The sequence below is a fragment of the Gossypium hirsutum genome, chromosome D12, assembly GCF_007990345.1.
Source record: "Gossypium hirsutum isolate 1008001.06 chromosome D12, Gossypium_hirsutum_v2.1, whole genome shotgun sequence".
In the NCBI taxonomy this organism is placed as follows: Eukaryota; Viridiplantae; Streptophyta; class Magnoliopsida; order Malvales; family Malvaceae; genus Gossypium; species Gossypium hirsutum.
This window is the reverse complement of record NC_053448.1, coordinates 12,414,121-12,436,057: the sequence shown is the minus strand read 5'-3', so window position 1 is coordinate 12,436,057 and position 21,937 is coordinate 12,414,121. Positions and strand designations below refer to the sequence as shown.

Sequence of the window (21,937 nt, the reverse complement as noted above, 5' to 3'; positions counted from 1 at the left end):
TCAAACTCATATTTAAATGAATATTTAAGATCAAACTTCCTCAATAAATACAATTCTTAATGCTTAAACTTGTATTTTCACTTTTTTTTAAAAAACAAAACCATTACTATCTCAATCAATCAGCAATTCATAATTAATTATAATATTAGAGTTAATCATGAGATCAAGTTTAAGAAAATTTTGTTCGTTATTTAGAATATACTCATCATTACTATTTATTTTTATAAATTCGACATTTTTTCAAATAATAATAGATGAAATTGTTTAGAATTGAACCTCATGCTTCGCAACTTAGTATTTTTGCCACTAAATTAAGTAGTTGGTACATTCATAGCTGTTAATAATAACTAAGTTGGTGAGTCCCTTAATATTGATATTTGCTTAAGCACAAATTAAAGGTACGAGTGTCCTATCAAATTAAGCCATCATTTGGTGGAACTCATGAAAATCAAGCACCCCATTACCATCAATATCATAAACCTGAATCATAGCGACACATTCATCATAAGACTTTGCATCCCCAAGGCGATTCAACATCTTTTGCAACCCTTTGGGAGTTATGCAACCCGAACCTTTCTCCAACTCGAACATCTCGAACGCTTTCTTCAGGTCATCATCATCATCATCATCATCCCGCTTTTCTATTTTCATTAGCTTCAAGAAATCTTCATAGTCCAACATGCTATCCCCGTCGGAATCTAGTTCGTTGATCACCATTTGAGCATCTTCATGTGACATGTACTCCCCGATGGAGCCGAAGTATGCCCTAAGTTCGAGAGCCGAGATTTTCCCATCATCATCGCCATCGAAATAGCGAAACACTTGTTTCATCTCGTCCACTTGGTGAGGCCTTTTGGGTCTTTCACGAGGAGAGGATGGTGATGAAGCAGGAGAGGTGAGGGTGGAGGAGCTAGAAGACTTGGATCGACGGCGGTGAAGGCTTAACCTAAGGGTCTTGCTTGAGAACCATTTGGAAGCTTTGGAAACTTTAGTGGTCGCCATAGTTTCAAAGGGAAGTTAACGAAGATTGAAGAGCTTAAATACAAGTAAAAGCGATGAAAGCTATATTTGTTTGGGAAAATGCAAAGAAGGTGAAATATTAATAAGTAAAACGTGATTTGGTGGAGGGAAATTGCATGGCAGCTTCCTAAAGGGACCCAGAATTGATTGACCACTGTCCTTTACACAAATAAAAGAGCCAACTCTCTCTTTAAAATGGGTTACTAAATTACGTATGACCACCTATTTGTTCGAATAAAGCTATTTTTCTATTAATTGATCGCTTGATATTGGATCGAAAAAGTGAAAAAGTATCCACAACTTTGATCGGATTCTATTCATCTTTTCCAAATTTTAGTCCATTGAATTTAAATTGTTAAAACAATTTAAATATTCATATTTTATCCTTGGAATTAAATAAATAATATTTTACTTTCTAATTATATAATATCTTCAAACTTTATTACCACACGTAAAGGGTTGAGTTTTCTAAAGGATAATAAACTATCGTTTTAATTTAAAATATTATATTTGATATTTCAACTTTAATTCCTTTTATTAATGTAGTATTTAATGTTAATGGTGTTAAATTTTTTTATGATATGACACTCTGACTACATATCAAATTCACAATATCATCGAATTGTTGAAGAGATCAAAATAGAATTTTTCTAAAGTTTTTTTATAAACCAAAATTAAATTAAAATCACCATAATAGTAAATTAAAGCTATAATGATAAATTTAACTCTCAACATTTATATTTTTGTCAAATTATCTCTTATTTTTTTAGCCATATTTGGCTATTAATCATTTTCGAAAAGAGTCAAATTATTTTTTTAAATGGAAGTGCTAACTAAAACATTAATTTTTAACGATGTTGTTATGGTAACCCACGTGACTGTCGTCCACGAGTACTGTATACTAGTGTCATGGGTTAAAGTCCAAAGCTCGTGACCATCGCACAAGATGCGTCTCATGGAGGTCTATTGATTAGATGGGATCATTTAGCTCACAAGAACTGGCTTGATTCAAAGAGTTGTTGGAGAAGCTTGTCAGATTAAAGCCTAGGTGGCCCAATAATGAAGATATGGCAACATAGGCTAGGGAAACTAATCTTAGAAGATTGAGAGGAATCATATCTTATAATATTTGATTTGATTATGTAATCTTGTAAATCCCTTTACTTAAGGGATAGACTCGTCTCGTCCGTCGATGTAACTTGATCTAGACCGTCGGTTCTGGGGGAGCTCAACTATAAATAGAGAGTCTCCCCCTCATTTGTAAATCATCCATTGGGACTTCATTCTTTATTATTTCTTATATTCTTTGAGAGAAAGTAATACAATTGAAAGTATTTACTCAAACACCTCTCATGCATAGTTTCCTTTGGCTTTCTGTTCTTTTGTGTCTTCTTTTGGCTAGAGTTGCTTCCGCTATATAAATTGGTGCCTTGGAGAAATTTTTTGTGAATCCTCACTTTGTGGTGATTAGGCTGACTTAGGCATGTTTGCATCGAAAGGATTGCCTAAGGTCGCACGGAACGCAAGATGAAAGGTCTAGCCCCGTGACACTAGCATAACATTATTTATTTTATATGTCACGTCAACAAATACTTAAAAATTGTAAAAATGTACAAAATTAAAAAGTAAATTTATAGAAAAAAAACTTCATAATTTTTAAAAAAAAATTAGTATGAAGTATAAATGGATTATCATGCAAGCTATCATGTTTAAAAAATTACAGTATAATTGGTTCAATGGAATGAACCAAGCATTTAGGCCATATTCAATGGGCCTACAACAAACATGCATTTGGTTTGCAGCAATCACCAATTATGGGATATGTTGTTTAGCCCCTATATTCCAACTAAAGCTTGAATAAGGCCTAAATATGATTCAAGGCTCCAACTAAAATCTTTCATGGCTAGTTCACATAAATTGACAAGGAGAAATCCAATCTGCTTTACCATATTCCTTCAGCCCTTTCAGGTCATTTCTTTTTTTAATCTTTTTTTTCCTTTTAGAGTACTTTTTGCAAAAAAAAATGTCTTGTGAACTCATTAAAAAAATTGAATAGTTAGCAAGGCATTTTTGTTTTTCTTATTCGTAAAAAGATTTTTTCTTTGTTTTAGCTTTGGAAGCATTTAGCATTGTGTAGTTTTAGCTTGATTATAGTGGCATATTTGCTGCTCTTTTTCTTTTTAGTTAGAGAATTGTTTCAATTATAACATTTCATTTTTTAGTGGTGTCAGAAATAGTGGTTACGAGATTACAAAATCAATGAGTGAGTCTATAAATATTATTATGTAATATTTACAATTTTAAATATAATATTTTATTGATCGTGATTTGATAGAATTGTTAATTGGTCAGTTGACACAGTAAAAGTGGTTCGTCTCGAAAGTTAATGGTTTTTGAAAACGAGGTATCGAGACCTCAGTTCTGTAAACGAAGCTCGTAAATATTTTCATTGAATATTTATGGAGCTATTGTATAGTTGAATTGAGGTTTAGTTCGAAAATTTTGGTGTTTAGGCAGTTAATTAAGGAAAATGACTAAATAGGAAAAACTGTAAAAGTTAATCGCTATTGATTATTATTAGCTAAAATGCATGGTTAATAGTCGTTAGAGGTTTTAAAAGGAAACTAAACCATCCTTAAAAGCCATGGAAAATTTATGCATGCTTTTGGGTGGAAATTATGTGATAATTAAAATGTTAATTTAGTAATTAAGTAAATATTAAACAAAAACAAAAGGGAAAAGTGATCATCTTCTTCCCCATTTCATCTTTGTAACCAAAAAACCATAGGAAAGGAGCTTAGAATCGTCCAAACCATTTTCCTCTTGCATGGTAAGTAAATCGAGCCTTTTTTTCATAATTTTTATGTTTTTGAGATCATTACAACTTAATCTATCTAACTCGTATCTTCATTTTCAAAACTGTTCAAGTTTTAACAATTGACCATTGATGATTTTTGGATGTTCTTGATATTAAATGGAAGATTTTGAAGCTTGGAAATGTTCTAGGACTATTTTGTTAAGTAAATTTTGCTAGTTCTGCATATATGGACTAAATTGTGAATATGAAAAAAGTGACATGAAAATTCTATAAATTTAGAGTTTAGAGGGATGTAGAAGGATATAATTGAAATTGGAATGAAAAATAAAGTTTAATTTTGAAATTTATAATAGTTTTTGTTTTAGAGATTAACTTGAATAAAATATAAAAGTTCAAGGAAATTGTGTAAAATGAAATTAAAAGGTCATATACATGTATTTGAGTGATATAATGCTTTTTGAATTGATAATTTGAATTTTAACTATTATATAGATCAAGTTGTTGATAATCGGGGAAAGGAAAAACTGCAGAATAGTCCCTACATTTCAGTTCGTTAGTTGGTTGTGTTATGATAAAAGTGACATGAAAATTCTATAAATTTAGAGTTTAGAGGGCTGTAGAAGGATGTAATTGAAATTGGAATGAAAAATGAAGTTTAATTGTGAAAGTTATAATAGTCTTGGTTTTAGGGATTAAATTGAATAAAATATAAAAGTTTGGGAAATTATGTAAAATGAAATTAAAAGATCATATGCATGTATTTGAGTGATATAATGCTTTTTGAATTGATAATTTGAATTTTAACTATTATATAGATCAAGTTGTTGATAATCGGGGGAAAGGAAAAACTGCAGAATAGTCCCTACGTTTCAGCTCGTTAGTTGGTTGTGTTATGATAAAAGTGACATGAAAATTATATAAATTTAGAGTTTAGAGGGCTGTAGAAGGATGTAAATGAAATTGGAATGAAAAATTGAGTTTAATTGTGTAAGTTATAATAGTCTTGGTTTTAGGGATTAAATTGAATAAAATATAAAAGTTTAGGGAAATTATGTAAAATGAAATTAAAAGGTCATATGCATGTATTTGAGTGATATAATGATTTTTGAATTGATAATTTGAATTTTAACTATTATATAGATCAAGTTGTTGATAATCGAGGAAATAAAAAACTACAGAATAATCCCTACATTCTAGTTCATTAGCTGATTGTATTAGGTAAGTTCACACAATTCAAAATTATTATAAATTTTGGTCAATTGTTTTATAAATTCTTACATATACTGAATGAATCTTGGATGAAATAACATTAATATAAAAGTTGAGTTTGGACTGAATTGAAAGGTAAATAGACATGTATGTGATAAATATATTATGTGTAGAGTAAAGCATGATATTGAGATGATTTTGATATATGTCTTGGTACTTGGGAATTTTATAGTAACATGAAAGTTCTGAGTCATGTATAAGTGCACGTTTGAACCTAGTAAATGTTTAGGATACCATTGACATGCCAATAGGGTAGATGCATGTTTTTCCTGTTAGCACTACGGTGCTCTTGATAGTACTTTAATACCTCTATTAGCACTATGGTGCTCCTGATAGCACATTTGTGCTCCTGTTTGCATTACGGTGCTCCTAATTACACATTTGCGCCCTGTTATACACTCTGGTGCCCTATTTAACACCTCGATGCTCCCTAATATGGTAACTCGTGTATCCAAATCATTTTACTATTGTTGATTAGGGTGTCCTGATTAAATAAGTGAAGTGATTGACTTGTTGTTTGGAATAAGCATTGTATACTTAGATTGAATTGATTGAAATGTTTTAAATATTGCCCTGTTACATGAATATATGAAAGACTTACATGTTTTTTGTGAAATGAAATGTCAGGATTGATTATGCCATGAATACTTAGTTATATAACGGTATTTCTGGTTTACAATGTAAGTTAGTGTATATGTTTTATATGAACTTACTAAGTTTTCATAAAGCTTACTCAATTCTGTTTCCTGTTTCATATAGTTGACATTTTGTGGAACACGACTATCAGATCTCTTCAAAGCTCACACTATCCAGCATCAACTCAGTAGCTCTTTTGAAATGTTCTTTATTGGTTATGTGGCATGTATATAAGTTAAATGTATAAGTGTTATTTTGGAAAGAAATAATGTGAGACATGTGAACATTTATTTTATTTCTATGGCTTGTAAATGTTTATATATGTGTGTACTTTGGGTGTGTATAAACAAGTTTGGATGAAGAACTACTATTGACCACTTGTGTTAAATGTGATTTTGGAAGTTGGTAAGTTTCATCAAGGTTGAGATGAATGTTTTGGAATGTATGCATATTGGTGATGAAATGATTGGATGAAATATGTTATATGTATAACATCTTGTGAAAATATGTCATTGAGGCATATTGGTTAGGAGACTAGGAAATGTTTATGTATGATATGTTTTGAGATGAATTGAAAATAATATCATGGATGAATAAGACTTTTTGTTTAAATGTTGGTTGTTTAGGTCATTAAGCTTGTTAAAGAGAAATATCTTTGTCATATGAATGAATGGCCTTAAAAACGGTTAGTTACATGTTTGATATGATGGTTGATTAGTTTTTGTACAGGTTGTGTTGCCATTTATGCATTACATGAATCATAGGCTTCCTTGATATATAATGAACACTTAAAATGACACATATTTATCCTACACGACCTAGCACGCGGGAGTGTGCCTCACACGGGCTGGCCACACGCCTATATGGATATTGCAAGTTTAGTAATATTTGGATCACACAGTTATAGTTAGTTACACGGCCTAGTCACATAGCCGTGTGGCATATGAACACACGGGCACAACCTTTCACACAACCTAGCCATATGACCGTGTGACTCATGTTTTCATGTTTGCCCTATTTTGTTGCAAAAGTTTTAATTTGGTCCTCATTTAATCCCGAACTTGTTTTAGAGCTTTCGAAAGCTCAATTGGGACCCGAATTAGTTTATTAATCATGTTTTATATGGATTATGAAATGAAATTGTAACACCCCTAACCCCTCTATGTCTTCAGATTAGGGTCACGGGCATTACTAACAAATCAAAACATTTAATTACATCATAAGCAATGGTGCAAGCTAACTATTATCATTTATTATATAGGGGCATGATCATGACAATCCAATACTTTCATACTAGAGTTTTATACAATTGAATAATGAATCATGCTATGCAATGTTAAACTTGGTCTTCCATTATCTACACTCTTAACACTATTTATCCCTTCTTGAAAACTAGAATGTGGATAAATAACAAGATTATTCCAATTGTTAGCATTAGAGTATTGAACCATACTTCGACTACTACTATTGCTACATTCCATGATATTAGTAGAATGACAAACTTCACCTAATTCAGGTTTGCTATTTCATTCAAAATCAAAGTAAAAATACTCTTATAGTCCTTCATATGAGTCTACGACCCTAAAATTAGCTTATAAACAAATAGGGGTTAATTTGAAACAATTCTAAAAGTTTAGGAAAATTTTCAAAATTCTAGAAATAGGGATCACACGACTGTATGGAACACCCAAAATCGTGTGACTTTTAAAGTTGGGACACACGGCCATGTCCCAGCCCGTGTAACTCACTGACTTGGGTCACACGGGCGTGTCCCAGGCTGTGTGCCAGACCATGTGGCTCCTGACATGGGCGTGTGATTATCCTACACACATGTGTGCTATTTCACGCACCTGTGTGCCTGGGCTGTATACCTCTTGAATTAATCTCACACGGTCATGTCGCAAGCCATATGGAAACTACTCCTATACTACTTTACAACACGTTCAGGGCACACGCTCGTGTGTGTTTCCCATGTGTGACACACAGTCATGTGACAAACCGTGACCCAAGCCGTGTGTACCTAAATATACCTTAAAACTCAAGTTTACCAAATTGTGTTTACTTGAACACTAAACAACCAATTCACCAGTCATTTAACCTATTCAAAACACAATTAAACATGCTCAAAACAAGCCAAAACAATCATCCTAAGTGCCAACCAATGTACCCTCATTGGTACCACATTTTATATCTTCAAGCACATTAACATAGCATCAACCATTCAAAACTTTCATTCATACCAAACTTGCCAAAATTGAACTAACATTTAGCTACTTAGGCTACCAAGCTTTAAGTTAAAACACATACCAAAACATTAAGCTAAGCTATCATACCAAACATAGCCTCAACCACAACCATATATACAAATAACCATTATTTCACTAGAAAACAAAAATGTCATTACATTATAAACAACATCAACCAAATAACCTCCTAGGCACATGCCGTTACAAATTTAAACATCACTACACTTGAGTTCAGGATTCTTGTTGGATGTTGAGTCGACGGTAAGCTGAAATCTACCTAACCTGTGCACAGAAAACAAAACCGTACGTTGAGTATAACTTAGTAGCATTTCTATAATCCGAACAATTTAAACTTGATATGAGTAATTAAAATGTAAGAATGCAACAAGCAATGTTATGAACATATGTTTCAATTCAATAATATAATTTTGCTCATTCTTTATTCACACCCACTAGATTCCACATGTTCTAGTACATGACAATGGCATTTCATATAGCATTTGATAATTTCAACTCATGCAATGCATGATTCATCTCTCTGTTCAATACATGAATTCATTTCAATATTCATATCTCATTTCGTCATTTCATACTCCATTTCCCATCCCATATCCATTTCTCATCCTTGTTATCTCAATATCAATACATAAATTTTATCATTTAATTTCTCCTATTAACACGACTCGGACTTGGACGAATACACGGATCCAACTAACACACCAGTTTGGCACCTAGTGCCTCATCGGATAAATCCGAAGTAATAACTATGCCTAGCGTTATATAAGTTGATACCTAGTGTCTCATCGGTTAAACCGAAGCAAATTGACACTCAATGCCTCATCGACTCGAGGTCAAAGAGATCTCTGAACTCTTCCTATCCTATGGCATGCCATCTATATCCTACTTAGCCCGAAACAATTAATAGGGTTTCAATTCACTTTACAATACAACCAATGTCCCAATTTCATATACATACATAATTACATATAAACATGTATTAAGTTTGGTAACAATCACAATTTCTCAATTACACATATTCATTTCGATATTTATAAAAGCGTCACATTTCTTGATATTCATAATCATCAATTGGTTCAATTCAACCCAAAATACAAGAGTACTCACCTCAATTACTTACTATATGCAAACAATTTAAAATGCAACAATTTGTAAATTATTTCAGATTATAGAAACACAAACCATATATACAAAGCTACTCGACGTCAACCTTGTCTTTCCCCTTGTTACTCGAGGATTCTGGAATGATGTTTGCTATGGAATAAAATAATTTAAATAAATTAATAACATACCACTCAATTCACAAGAATTTCAATTTTTCTACTATATTTTGTTTATTCTTCAATGTAGTCCCTAAACCGAGACTAATTTTAATCTCACATTTAACCTCAAGTTTTTATACCAATTTCACTCTAAGCTAATTTAGCTCCCCATTTTTCAATTCTACCCCTTAATTTTGAATTTTTCTCAATTCTCAATTTAGTCCCTATAGCTTAAAATCAATAATTAATACTACAATTTAATTCTTTTCCAGTTCTAACTTAAAAATCTATCAATTTAACCCCTAGTAATTAAACTATTCAACAATTACAACATCTAAAATCTTAAACAATACTAAAAAATATAACATGAGTCGAGTACCTCAAAGTACCAAGATTCCAAAAACATAAAAATTACAAGAAAAGAGACCAAAATTGACTAACCATGAAATTTAAATTTTTTAAGCCCTTAGTGTCATCGGCCTCTTCTTCTATTCTTTTCTTTCTTTCTTTCAATTTGTTTTCATGTTAAAATAAAAGAAAATGATTTTGTTTATATATTAGATTCATTTTATTTATTTATTTATTATTATAACATATATAAAATATACATTTGTTAATAACCATCCACTACCATATAAAAAAATGCATATTTGCTACTTTAGTCCTTTTAGTTTATTTTAATCTATAATTCAACTTTTGGCCCTTTCACGATTTGGTCCCTATACCTTAATAGCTCCTAAATTAAGAAAATTGCTTACTAAAATTTTAATTCGCCTCTAATATAACTCCGTAAATATTTAATAATAATATTCACGGGTCCGGTTTGTAGAAACAAAGTCTCAAAAATACACTTTCTAACACCCGTGACTATTGGGTCGTTACAAAAATACTGATTTTTAAGCCAGAATTGCATGTGATGATCTCTGTTTACTGTAGTGACATCCCCTGACTCGAGTTGGTGACTGGATCGGGTATGTAGTGTTACATTAACTCTCTAGTTTTAGTAATTATTGCTCTTTTTTATAATTTTTTTCATAAATACGTTTTCTATGCATGTGTCAGATTGGGGTTGTGAGTAATCTCTTTATTTTCTTCAATTGGGTTTTAAGGAGGTATAGTGTTTTAGTTTAGTCATGTTTTTGTTTCTGCCAACTCGTCTAGCTTTATAAAAATTACCTTGCTTAATAATATAATTTATCCTGACCTAAAAAAAATTGTAGGTTTAATTTTATATATTGCTTCAAGCTTATATTTGAATTGATGATATAAAACTAATTGATATAGCAGGAATTGAAATTTATAAAGAACTTGAGTGCCATAAATCTATAAAGGTTAAGTTCTTTCATCTGCTTGTTTCTTTTTTGCATCTAAAAGTTGTTTCTCTTTATTGTTAGAACAAAGTAGAACTTGCCTAACAAAAGAAACAACTTGTTTTATATTAGCCAATAGCTAGTATTTGCTAGAACGAATGGCCTCAACATGTTGGACAAGTTTGAGATTCTTTAACATCTTATGAATGGTAAAATGATATATCATGTGGTGGTATTTGGCTAGAGTAAGAGAGTGACTAAAATCGTGTTTAAGAGTTGCTTAAAAATGATGTTCAACACAATTATGGGGATTTATTGCCCATTATGTTATGAAATTGAATAGGACAAGCTACTGATCAAATATATGCATCACATTCTTGTGTTGTTTAATTCTCATTTGTTAATCATAATTTAAATTTATGCATCACATTCCATTTTGAGATTAATTTATAGTATGATTTGAAGATATGTAACACTTTAATATCTTGTAGTAATGGTTTGTTTGCCTTTAATAGTACAAAGTGAGAGGTGGAAAAGAATTGGTCTTGCATGGACAATATGGTTGCAAATGCGTACAGTTGTGAGTTGGTTCTTAGTTATGTTGGGTGTCGTCTCTAGCCTATTAACTTATAGACCAATGATTAGATCATATATTTTTAATTTTTATACTTAAAAGGATTATGTGAAGCGACTTGTACATGCTAGTGACGAGACTTGTATTGAACAAGTTAAGATGAATAGATTTGTTTCTTTTTATTTAAATTATGTGAGATGTTAAAAGCTTTAGGAGGGTTGAAGTCATCAAGGAACATGCTTGTAGATGAGCAAGTGAGAATGTTCTTACATGTTATCGCCCATCATCTTAAAAATCAAGTTCTCAAGAATCACTTTAATAGGTCTAGAGAAATCGCTAGTAGATCATTTCACAATGTATTAAATGGTGTGATACACTTACAAGATGTGTTATTTAAAAAGCTAGAGCCAGTACCAACTAATTCTACAAACACAAGATGTAAATAGTTCAAGGTATTGGAGTGGGTATATATATTATTTAGAAGTAATTCACTTGATTTAGATTTCAATAGAGTATCCTAAGTTGACCTTTTAATTTATTTGTAGAATTGCTTAAGTGCTTTAGATGGAACCTATATCAAGATTAGGGTTCCATTAGTTGATAAATCTAGGTATCGAACTCGAAAAGGTGACATAACAACAAATATGTTAGGTGTTTGTACACATGATATGCGATTTATTTATGTTCTTCCTGGTTGGGAAGGTTCTGTTGTTGATGGACGAGTTCTTCGAGATGCTATTACTAGGAGACATTGACTAAAAGTTCCTCATGGTAAAGTATAGACATGGAGGAAGTTGAATTATTATTTTAGATCATACTAATATTGAAAACAAGAGATTGATAAATAGTGTTTTCTTAATATAGATTGTCATTATCTAGCTGAAGTTGGTTACACAAATAATATTTTCTTAAATTTTTTGAATTATATATATTTATAATTTTTTTTGAAAAAATATTTTTTAAGATTATTTTGAATTTTTTGAGAGGGGCCAAATTGCACATTTTCAAAAAGGAACCAATAGATATTTACATCAATTTGTTATTCGAGTTGTAAAATTCAACTCGAAATCAAAAAATCAAATTACTTATTCAAGTTTATTCAAAAAAAAATTGAATAACTCAAATAACTTCATTTGATTAAGTAGAAATTAGGAAAAAAATTAATTTTTTCGAATAGAATCGAGTTTTGCTTCTCTACCTAAGTTTAATTTTAATGTTTAATTTGGTACCTGGGTTTTTTTCTTTGTCCCAATTAAGTACTTATGTTTTTTTACTAAAGCACTCATGCCAAACATTCATTGGAACTCATAATGTCGTTAATTTAATTTAAATATCAAATTAAACATTAAAATTAAACTCAAATATTAAATTTAAAAAAAAAACACAAAAACCAAATGTTATATTTAGAAAAGGATATGGATATACATGTATCCATATTATATCTACCATGACATAAAAATGTCATCATATTCTGACACATTCAATATTGTCTCATTTTCCTTTGTTGCAGCACTGATGAATTTGAACCGTCCATGAAGTTTTTACATGCAATCATGCATCGATGAATGACAGGAATATGCTTTCATAAGATTCATACAAGAAATCAAAAGTGGTTTTTCTGTGTGAAAAAGTTGAAGATTGAATGTAAAAGCATCCAGGATAAGAATATGCATACGAGAAAGAGGAAGAGAAGAGAGAGAGCGTTGAAGTCCTTTCGCTTCACTCTTAAAAGGACATAAATAATTTTAAGTGATTTCTGGTCTTTCTATTTACTAATACTAATTGAACCAACTTTTGGATATATATAGGCTCTTCTTTCCACAAAACTCATCAACTTACCTAGTTTTTTTTGCAGTATTTTCTTTTTTTGTTTTGTTTTGGTATGTCTCAGTCTCAAGCTTACTGTGTTAAGGAAAACAAGCCCTGCAATGTGTGGGTTGAGAGATATTTCAAAGACTGTCTTTGCAATCTAAAGGATGATTTGTCTTTTGGTTTTGGGTTAACTAGTCTTGTCTGCTGGGGAGTTGCAGATATCCCTCAAATCATCACCAACTTCAAAACCAAGTCCAGCCATGGAGTTTCCCTTCTTTTTCTCCTCACTTGGGTTGTTGGGTTTGATTCCTTCTTCTCCTCCAAAAAGAAAAACCATATTATCACTCTCGTTTTCTTTTCTTTAATGATACATAGAATGTTCGTCATCATATATAAATTCCTGTCTTGTTTATGCTTTATCATGACTATCGTTCATCTTTGTTTGGTGTTGCAGTGATGTGTTCAACCTTGTTGGATGCCTTCTGGAACCTGCAACGGTGAGCTCTCTTTTTCTTTTCCTCGGGCTTTATTGGATTTAACCATGACTTTGTTTTATCAACAAAAATGCTATCTTTCATATGAAAAAAAAAAAAGATTAACGAGACTAATTGAATTTTGTGGATGCAGTTGCCAACTCAGTTCTACACTGCTCTGGTTCGCTACTGACAGTCTAGGTTTTACATGTTTCATTTCATTAATGAACCCTTCTTCTATTTATTATTGCACTTAAGGACTATTCTTGAAGAACCATTTCGGTCAAAGTAAAACGATCTAACCCAAGTCATTGTCAACATCATGGGTCTATTGTTCAAAGTTGTACCGAGCCCATTCGGTTCATAACCCATACTTTGGGTTGCATTGGCACTTCCAAACCTAATTGCCTGATTTTGCTTGTCAGCTCTATACAGCTAGTACTGTGGTTCTAGTACTTGAAAGTATATACTATGATTATATCTATAGGTGGTGGAAATGTAGACGGATCAAAGCTGACAACATGGTAAACACCCTGTAATTTTGGTTGAACATTATTGTCTTTCACTTCATTTTTGTACAGATGAGAAATGGTGTTTGTGACAGAGATGGATTCATGAATATGTTGTGTATTTAAAATGTTAGGTTGAAGATGAGAAAAAACCATTGAAGGCTGGGAAACCTGGCTCAGGCATTCCCATTCCTAGGGCCTCACAAAAACCCAATCCTCGCAGGGAGTATTACTACATGTATGCTATTCTTAATAACCTCAAAACTCACTTTTTGTTGTATTGTGAGACATTAATTACAGTATATTACATTATTTTCAGGTCGGCTAGATCTTTGGCTGGCAGTGGCACTCCACCTATCCGAACATATATGAGAGCAGCTAAAAGTGGCCCTTCAGCTATGGAACTCGACAGTGGTTCCTCCTCAGAAGATGAATCAGCTCATGTTTCATCCAAAAAGTCCGCCACTCAACCTAGGCCAATCCCAAGATCCGTGAGCCTTGAACCCGCTTTGATGTTTCAAAAACTTAAAATATCCAACTTTTGTTCGGTTTTTTTAGTGTAAATTCCGTATGAATGATCAGGTTGCAAATTATGGTACATTTCTAGCTGCCTCAATCAACTTGCCTTTAGGAAGTAAGGCATGGATGGAAGCAAGATCTGGCTTTACCAGTCGAAGACTATTACATGTACCGTTCCTGGTTAATTCTAACTCGAATTCGACAAAGATCGACGTCGACCCATGCAACTGCAAATAACTTAAAACCATCAGTCTCTGTTGCAGGAACACAGTATGAGCCACAGCACCTTTGGGCAGTGGCTGGGATGGCTAATGGCCGCCATATACATGGGCGGCCGAATCCCTCAGATATGGTTAAATGTAAGCATTGAGCTAAATTCATAAAAACCATGCATTTTTTTTTCTCATTATAGTCGTTTTGGTTACTTACCAAATGATTTGCTTTTGTTGACCAGATCAAAAGAGGCAGTGTTGAGGTAGTACTATTAACTCTTAACTATATATAAATATATTGAATTTGACTAAATGAGTGGAAATCATATAGGGCTTGAATCCTCTCATGTTCATCTTTGCACTGATAGCTAATGCTACATATGTGGCAAGGTTAGCTCTGCCTCAGACTTTTCTATTTATTTCACTCACCGCTGTAAAAAAAAAATGATCTGTTGAACCGGTGGCTGGAGCTCTCACAGTTCTTTGACATCGATTCCGGTTTTTTAGACATTGATTTTACAATTTTAGGTACCGTGTTGTATGATTATGTCAAGCTTTGCCTTGAATGTTTTTCACAGTATTCTAGTGAGAACCAGTGAATGGGAAAACATTAAGCCTAACATGCCATGGCTGCTGGATGCTGCAATTTGCGTGGCACTCGACTTAGTTGTATCCTTGTTGATTTTCTTACAACAATTTCTGCTTACACAAACATTAAACCTTAACATTGTTTATAACAGATCATATTACAGTATATGTATTACTCCTTTTTCAGAGACACAGTTAACAGTGATGCAGAAGATTATGGAGATCACATGGATGCAAGTAAAAGAATCTAAATGACTGAAATCTTTAGGGGACAAGTTGCTGTTTGTATCTCGCTAGTATGGTGGTGGTAGTAGTAGTAGTAGTAGTAGTAGTAGTAGTAGTAGTAGTAGTAGTATAAGCTTCTCTTTCTGTAGGAAGATCACTTCAATCAACAAACTGAACTTGTAATTTTTATTAACTGGTGTGCTCGGTTGGTTCTCTAGTGCTCCACCTATGGAAAATTTTATGTAACATATTATCCGTTTCAATCCGAAAATCTCAAGGCTTTGTCCCACAAAAGGCAGCCTACACTACAGGCCTTCAAAATATATAATGAAAATGGAGAAAGGGAAGATCATCTTGATAATTTCTCTTCTTCAGAAAGCTGACTCTGAGATCATATTTTTCCCATATACACATATAGACAAAAAATAGCAACAACAAAAAGAAAGATTTATTGGTATGATATACACCAATATTTTTAAGACTCCAAAGCAGAGGATGTTTGCAGCAAATCGTAAGGAGCCCAAAAAGCATCCAAGGGACAAGGTCTGTTAGCATCTAGTCTCGCCCATGGCTTCCCTTTCCCACTCCAATGCAACAAACTAGTCGGACCAGGATGTAAGTCTCTACACAATCCTCTGTAATTGTCCCCTCCAAGCCCATGTTGGTTCCATCTATGATCAACAGGCGCTATGTTGCCTGCAAACACAAGCAAGAAGGGTGGCAAAGACCCTAACTCGTATATCCTCATTCTCTTTTGAAGCTCCATCCATTCTACAATCTCTGTAGTGTAATCTCCTGCACGCCATCTTTGTAAATCTATCACCATCACCCCAGTGTTGAAATAACAAGCTTTGCGGCCCGAAAATGTTAAAGATAAAGTAGGGTTTGACCAGAAAGTTGGGGTGAAGTAGGAGGTGAAGTTGGCGTTGCAATACTCGGGTGCTGCTAAAACCGAGCTATCTCCCAGTGGTGTTGCGGCGAGTTTAGCCATGTCGTCGACGAGGACGAGGTCAGAGTCTAAGTAAACGACTCGGCGGAGGCAACGAGGGAGGAGGTTGGGGAGGTAGTTGCGAGCGTAGTTGAGAGGGCAGTCGAGTGCTGAGCGGATGGAAGTGGAAATGAGGCCTGACAGTGCTTTGGAGTCGTATGGGTAGATTTGGAAGACGAGGGCAGGGAAAGCGCGGGAGATTGTGTAGCGGAAGTGTTGGTGGTTGGCAGTGGCGGAGGCAATGAAGTGGAAGAGGATGTTTTGAGGGCAAGAAGAATGTTGGAGGATGGATAAAATGGCGGCCATTAAGCCACGTAAGTAGGCTGTATCTAGGGTCATTGCTACATGAACAGCTTGATCACAGCACATTCCATTGGTGTGAATGGAAGGGCAGGTTGGAGAGTTGTAAAATTGTGGAGCTTCCTTGAATACTTGATAATTTGTGGTAGCGGAGGCAGGGGCAGCAGTGGTGGCAGAGATAAGGAGGAAGATGAGGAGGAGCTGCCGGTGGTGTCGGTGGTGATCATGTGGTGGTATTAGTGCAAGTTTTGGCATTTTCTCTTGGTGGGAAAGCAGGGAGGATGTAGATATTAGAAGAAAAGGACTGCTAGATTGTGGCTTTTATCCCTTTTTAAATTTGGGAAGGGGACAAATCCATGATTTCCACTAAACTCTCGAATTAAGCTTAAATGTTGAATTTTAACACCAACTCGAGTTATTTACGGATTAAGCTAATTAGGTTGGGTTACCCTTGTATTGGTGTTGGTTGAAAATGAGTGATGCTAGGAAGCCAGGAGGGTACAGAATTCAGTATTTTCATGTTGGATTTTAAAAATACTAAAATTTAATATGAAATATTAAAATAGCATTAAATTATTAAAAGGAAATACAAATAATATAATACAAGGCAGAAAAATCAAGTCCATGTAAGGGTTTAATTAAGTTTAAAAATATGGAAAGCAAATCAAATCTTTAAAGCATGCTTTTGAAATTGGAACAGGGTTTATTATTTTTGTTCTTTTCAGTTGCCCCAATCTAAGGATTTGCATGAAGAAATAAAAAGCAATAAATTTAAGCTTCAGATAATGCGTTGAACATTTAATGAAAGATGACACCTAGCTGCCATTTGGTGGGATTGATTGAGACATTGAAACAACAGATTTGTGGAAAACTGTTCCACTAGAATCGGAAATCCTCATCTTTACGACTATTTTACCAAAAAAAATCTATTTTTTTTTAAATTTATCGAAATGGGCCGATTTTTTAATTATTTATCGGAATGGGTCATTTTCTGTGAAATTGCGGCCACGTAAGCGCGATGTCAGGGTACGTGTCAGGACATCGTGGTCACGTTAGCAGGTCGCGCTGACGTGGCCGCGATGTCCTGACACGTAGCGCGATCCTTGGGACGCGATTTTGACCTGATTTTACGTTTGGGTTTTTTGGCTTTTTAGGGGTTAGGGGTCCCGAAATTTTTTTTTCGAGTTGACGTTTCTGGTCAAATAGTGGGAAATCGCCTCCAACAGGATGCTATTTGAGAAGAAATTGTGAAAAACGTTCACAAGACCGATTCTTCTTTGAGTGGGACACTGGCCCATCCTGGTTAATATAGTCCACACATAGACATTAGAATCCTCACTTGCTGAAACAATCCGCATTCCATCTGAGGTGAATACCGCAGATATCTAGCTCCCTGCATTGTGCAGACCTATATATAGAGAAGGCAACTCAAGAGTGATAATAGAGTCATCTTGATTAGAGTTTAAAGCATATTGTATGGTGTTAAGATTAACCGTAAAGTATAATGTGAGTGAAGTAGGCTTTTATTCTACCCTTTCCAAAAGGTTGTTACCAAGGCAAGTTACAAAGTGAACCAAAACAACCAAATTTCGCCTAACAAATTTCCTCAAATTGGGATGACCGGAAAATAGAACTCTAGTTTCATTTTTTTTTCCGCATCATCCATTCTTTGTTCTTCATGAAATTACCAAATTGGCAACTAACTTTCGATCTAACATACAATTAAATCAGGGAAAAACAACTACCTACCTCGAAATTTGCATACCATGTCAATACCATTGAGGATTCGAACTTGTGAATCAGCAGAACTGACCATCAATAAATCAGGGTCCCCAGGAGAAAACTACAAAATAATTCCTCTGTTAACTTTTGAATGATTGGAAGCTTGCTTGAAGGCATAGATATTTTACAAAATAATTCCTCTGTTAACTTTTGAATGATTGGAAGCTTGCATGAGGGCATAGATATTTTACAAAATAATACCTGAAGTCCAGTTATTCTACTGCATGGTGGCTTCTTCTTACTTTGTATTCATATTCGAACATTAAGTTGCAGACAATTATCTGGTTAACATAAACAGATCAGTTAGTATTCTCAAAACAAGTTAACCTTCAGAAAGACATCTATTGAAGGTTTGGTACAGAACATTTGGAGTTTCGACATAAATAATCTAAATCACCTCTTGAAACTACCATGTTACTAATCATAAGAAAAATTATGTTCAAATCATATAAATTTCAAACCTCAAACATCTTTCAAGGTTCATCTGAAAAGCCAGAAAAGGAATTTGACAAGGCAAGTCCTCCAAGATTGCCCTTCAAGTTGCAAAAGTAAAATCCATTTTATAAATTAACAAATGTTGTGATTCATTTTTAGCAGAGGGTTATTTCATTCATCAAAAGTAAAACTAAAGAATTTTGGTGAGTTCCTTTGTACCTTAAATTTGTAATCTATGTTATTCCGTTTAATTGTGATCACTATACAACTAGGTCAGTGGTTGTCTTTTGATTGGTGTCTGTGTCTGAGGAAGTGTGTTTAAAGTTTCAGTGTATGCAAGGGTGAAAACAGTTAAAAAGACCCAAAAATCTAATATATTCACAGTGAAAATACTCATTCCTTGGTGCACAAGCTCCATATCCAAATTGGTGTAAGGAGGCAACAGAGGAATGTTGTGTATGATGATGAAAAGAAGACACATGATAATATGTTTTGCCTTCAGTATGGCACTCTGGTACAAATCGTAATTGCTGAATACATGGCCTTGCGGGGGAACATATATGTGTTCGAAAACAATGAGGAAAGTTGGGGGGTATGGAGGTGATAATTAATAAATAGCTCTAATAAGCGATTTGAAGATACAAAAAAATTGGTTCTTCGAAACTAGAATCAAAAGCTAGCACAATGAATGGAGTATATGGGAAAAAGGGTGCATGTGTAAAACAAATAGTAGTGCACGTTGCATGAAAAGTAAGCAGTAAGCCTGTCAATTATAAAAGGATAGTCCCCGCGAGTGGCGTACATGCGGAGTAGTTGTGCCCGTGTCCATTATATACGGGTTTACAAACCAATTAGTGTTCACTGGTAGGCTGAGTTTGATCGCGGTAGTATCCTCTAGCTGATACTTTGGATTACGATAGTTGTATCCGCCCAGTGCGACATGCTAGCCTGTCAAATCTAGTTTAACCTAATAGTGTCTAATGACAATTGTAGTAGGAATCATTTCCATAGGAACTCACTAAGTTATCACAAACTTACCCCATTCCTTTCTCATTTTCAAGTTTAAGTTAAACGTGGTGATTAAAGGGAGATAGCCAGATCAACGACCAATTGTGAGCCTTATTTTTTTTCGACGGTAACATGTATTTGATGTGGGTACTAGGTTGATTGTTAGGTGCCACCTTATATAAGTCACAAAACTATATTTTGAAAACGATATTTTATAATTGAAGTGTTTATTGATAGCCATGCAGACTTTTATTTAAATGTGGTTTGTAGTGATATTAAATGGATTTGAGTTGAATTTTAAACTATTGCTCAAGCATAAATTCGAAAGAATATTTCGCATGAACTTATAAATACTTTTTCTAAGTTGACGCCAAATGCTATTTACTTGTACCTTTAATCTTTAAAGTGGTCTGGTACCAATTTAAAATTTTGCTTTCAAGTATATATATCTACATTTTAAATTCAACGGTACACAGCTTTGGGAAATGAGTATCTGCCAATTCACAAAGTAATTTAAAAAGAAAGGTGTTTTTTAAACAATTTGACTCGTGACGCCCCATACTCGGATTCGACAATTAAGTCAGGCATAGAGTGTTACAAGCTTATTATTAATATAATAATAATTGACTCAATTTAAGTTAACTTGCAGTTAAAAGTCATGTTATTCATAAAATACTCTTTTTCAAAAATTAAGTTATGCTTTTCAAAAATAAATATTGATTTTAAGAATGGAAAAGAAATATTTTTCATTGAGTAATAAGTCATTTTTCATTAATCAAATAATTTTTCGTGAAACAAAAACAAAAAAATACAAAAAAGATTTCATATGTCATTTCCATGGAAGAAACACACTCCAATAAAAAACACCTAAGGTGCGTTTAGACACCACATAGTAATTGGATGAAAGCACAATTACTCGAATAATAATCACACCTTCTTGTAATTAAAAGGAATTTTAATTTCTTCTATGTGCTTAGTTAATAGAATGTAATTATATTGTAATTTCTTGTGTCATATTTTATGGTATAAATTATAATTACACAACTACATAATTTTAAACTCTATTTTTTTTACAAATACGACCAATAATACTTAAACAAGCAAAAAGGCCTAAAACCAACTCATCTTCCAAGAAAGTATTTAACAATACGAATACTAATAAAATTAATAAGAAAAATAAATATCCTAAGTAATTTCATCTAATTACTTTAGTATTCCGTATTTATTAACTTATTCTCTCTAACATTAAACACATATCATTTATTATTATTGATTAATCACTAAACAAATATAAATAATTAATATAAATACTATATAATTTAATTACTTTTATTACAAATAATCTATTCTCTGCATATAAAAAATAAATTCTAAATGTATGATGGATATTGTAACGCCCTGAAATCTTTGTTTCTGTGAATTTTGTCATAAATGAGTATTTGCTTCAATGGCTAAGTGTTCTGAGTGTGTGTTTGAGGTCTTAGATTCAAGTCTCACTTTTGGTAATTTATGTTATTTTTGGTCCTATCCTTGTTTGGGGCGGTTTGGCTTATATTTTATTCCGATTCAAATTATATTAGAATGAGCCTGTTGGTTCGAGTGGTAAGGTGTTAGCTTGTCCAGAGGTCTTGTGTTTTAAGTCCTTGTGTGAACGGGAATGTTAACTTTTGCTTCGGTTGTGGGATAGAAGTTCGGTGGTAGTGAAATTCTAAGTCAGTTTGGTTGTTAGTGGAGTAGTGAGGGAGGTTGGGATTTTGTGTTAAAGTTTTTATTTAATTTTATTTTTTATTATTTTTCTATTTCCCAAAAACTCTCATCTTTCTAACGTTATTCTGTTCTTTCTCCGTCAAAATGTTTTTTCTCTTTTCTCCTTGTTTTTGTCAAAATCTTTCTTTCAAAATCGCAGTGTTTCGAACTTCTGATCTCTTCGTGC

The 21,937-nt window shown here is 33.3% G+C and overlaps 3 protein-coding genes across 10 annotated transcripts; 1 reads left to right on the top strand and 2 right to left on the bottom strand.

Annotated features, from left to right (window-relative positions):
* Positions 1-283: 283 nt before the first annotated feature.
* On the bottom strand, positions 284-1,072 carry LOC107945674 (probable calcium-binding protein CML41). The gene has a single exon (XM_016879771.2). It carries the CDS (start codon positions 1,000-1,002, stop codon positions 418-420), a length of 585 nt encoding a protein of 194 aa, XP_016735260.1. The 5' UTR covers positions 1,003-1,072; the 3' UTR covers positions 284-417.
* An 11,618-nt stretch (positions 1,073-12,690) lies between these two features.
* LOC107945671 (probable vacuolar amino acid transporter YPQ1) lies at positions 12,691-15,754 on the top strand. 8 transcript variants are annotated; one of them, XM_016879765.2, is made up of 12 exons: positions 12,700-13,265; positions 13,420-13,462; positions 13,593-13,619; positions 13,864-13,962; positions 14,082-14,185; positions 14,267-14,438; positions 14,530-14,634; positions 14,718-14,825; positions 14,921-14,941; positions 15,010-15,068; positions 15,257-15,347; positions 15,419-15,754. In XM_016879765.2, exons 1-12 carry the CDS (start codon positions 13,036-13,038, stop codon positions 15,515-15,517), a joined length of 1,158 nt encoding a protein of 385 aa, XP_016735254.1. In that variant the 5' UTR covers positions 12,700-13,035; the 3' UTR covers positions 15,518-15,754. The 8 variants fall into 8 exon arrangements, 6 of the variants coding, with proteins under 6 accessions (XP_016735256.1, XP_016735252.1, XP_016735257.1 ...); XM_016879766.2 differs by having other exon boundaries at positions 12,702-13,265; positions 14,730-14,825; XM_016879767.2 differs by having other exon boundaries at positions 12,691-13,257; positions 15,257-15,754.
* On the bottom strand, positions 15,371-17,245 carry LOC107945673 (probable galacturonosyltransferase-like 1). Its single transcript, XM_016879770.2, has one exon. The coding sequence runs from the start codon at positions 17,032-17,034 to the stop codon at positions 15,967-15,969; it is 1,068 nt and encodes a 355-aa protein (XP_016735259.1). The 5' UTR covers positions 17,035-17,245; the 3' UTR covers positions 15,371-15,966.
* Between the last annotated feature and the right edge of the window lie 4,692 nt (positions 17,246-21,937).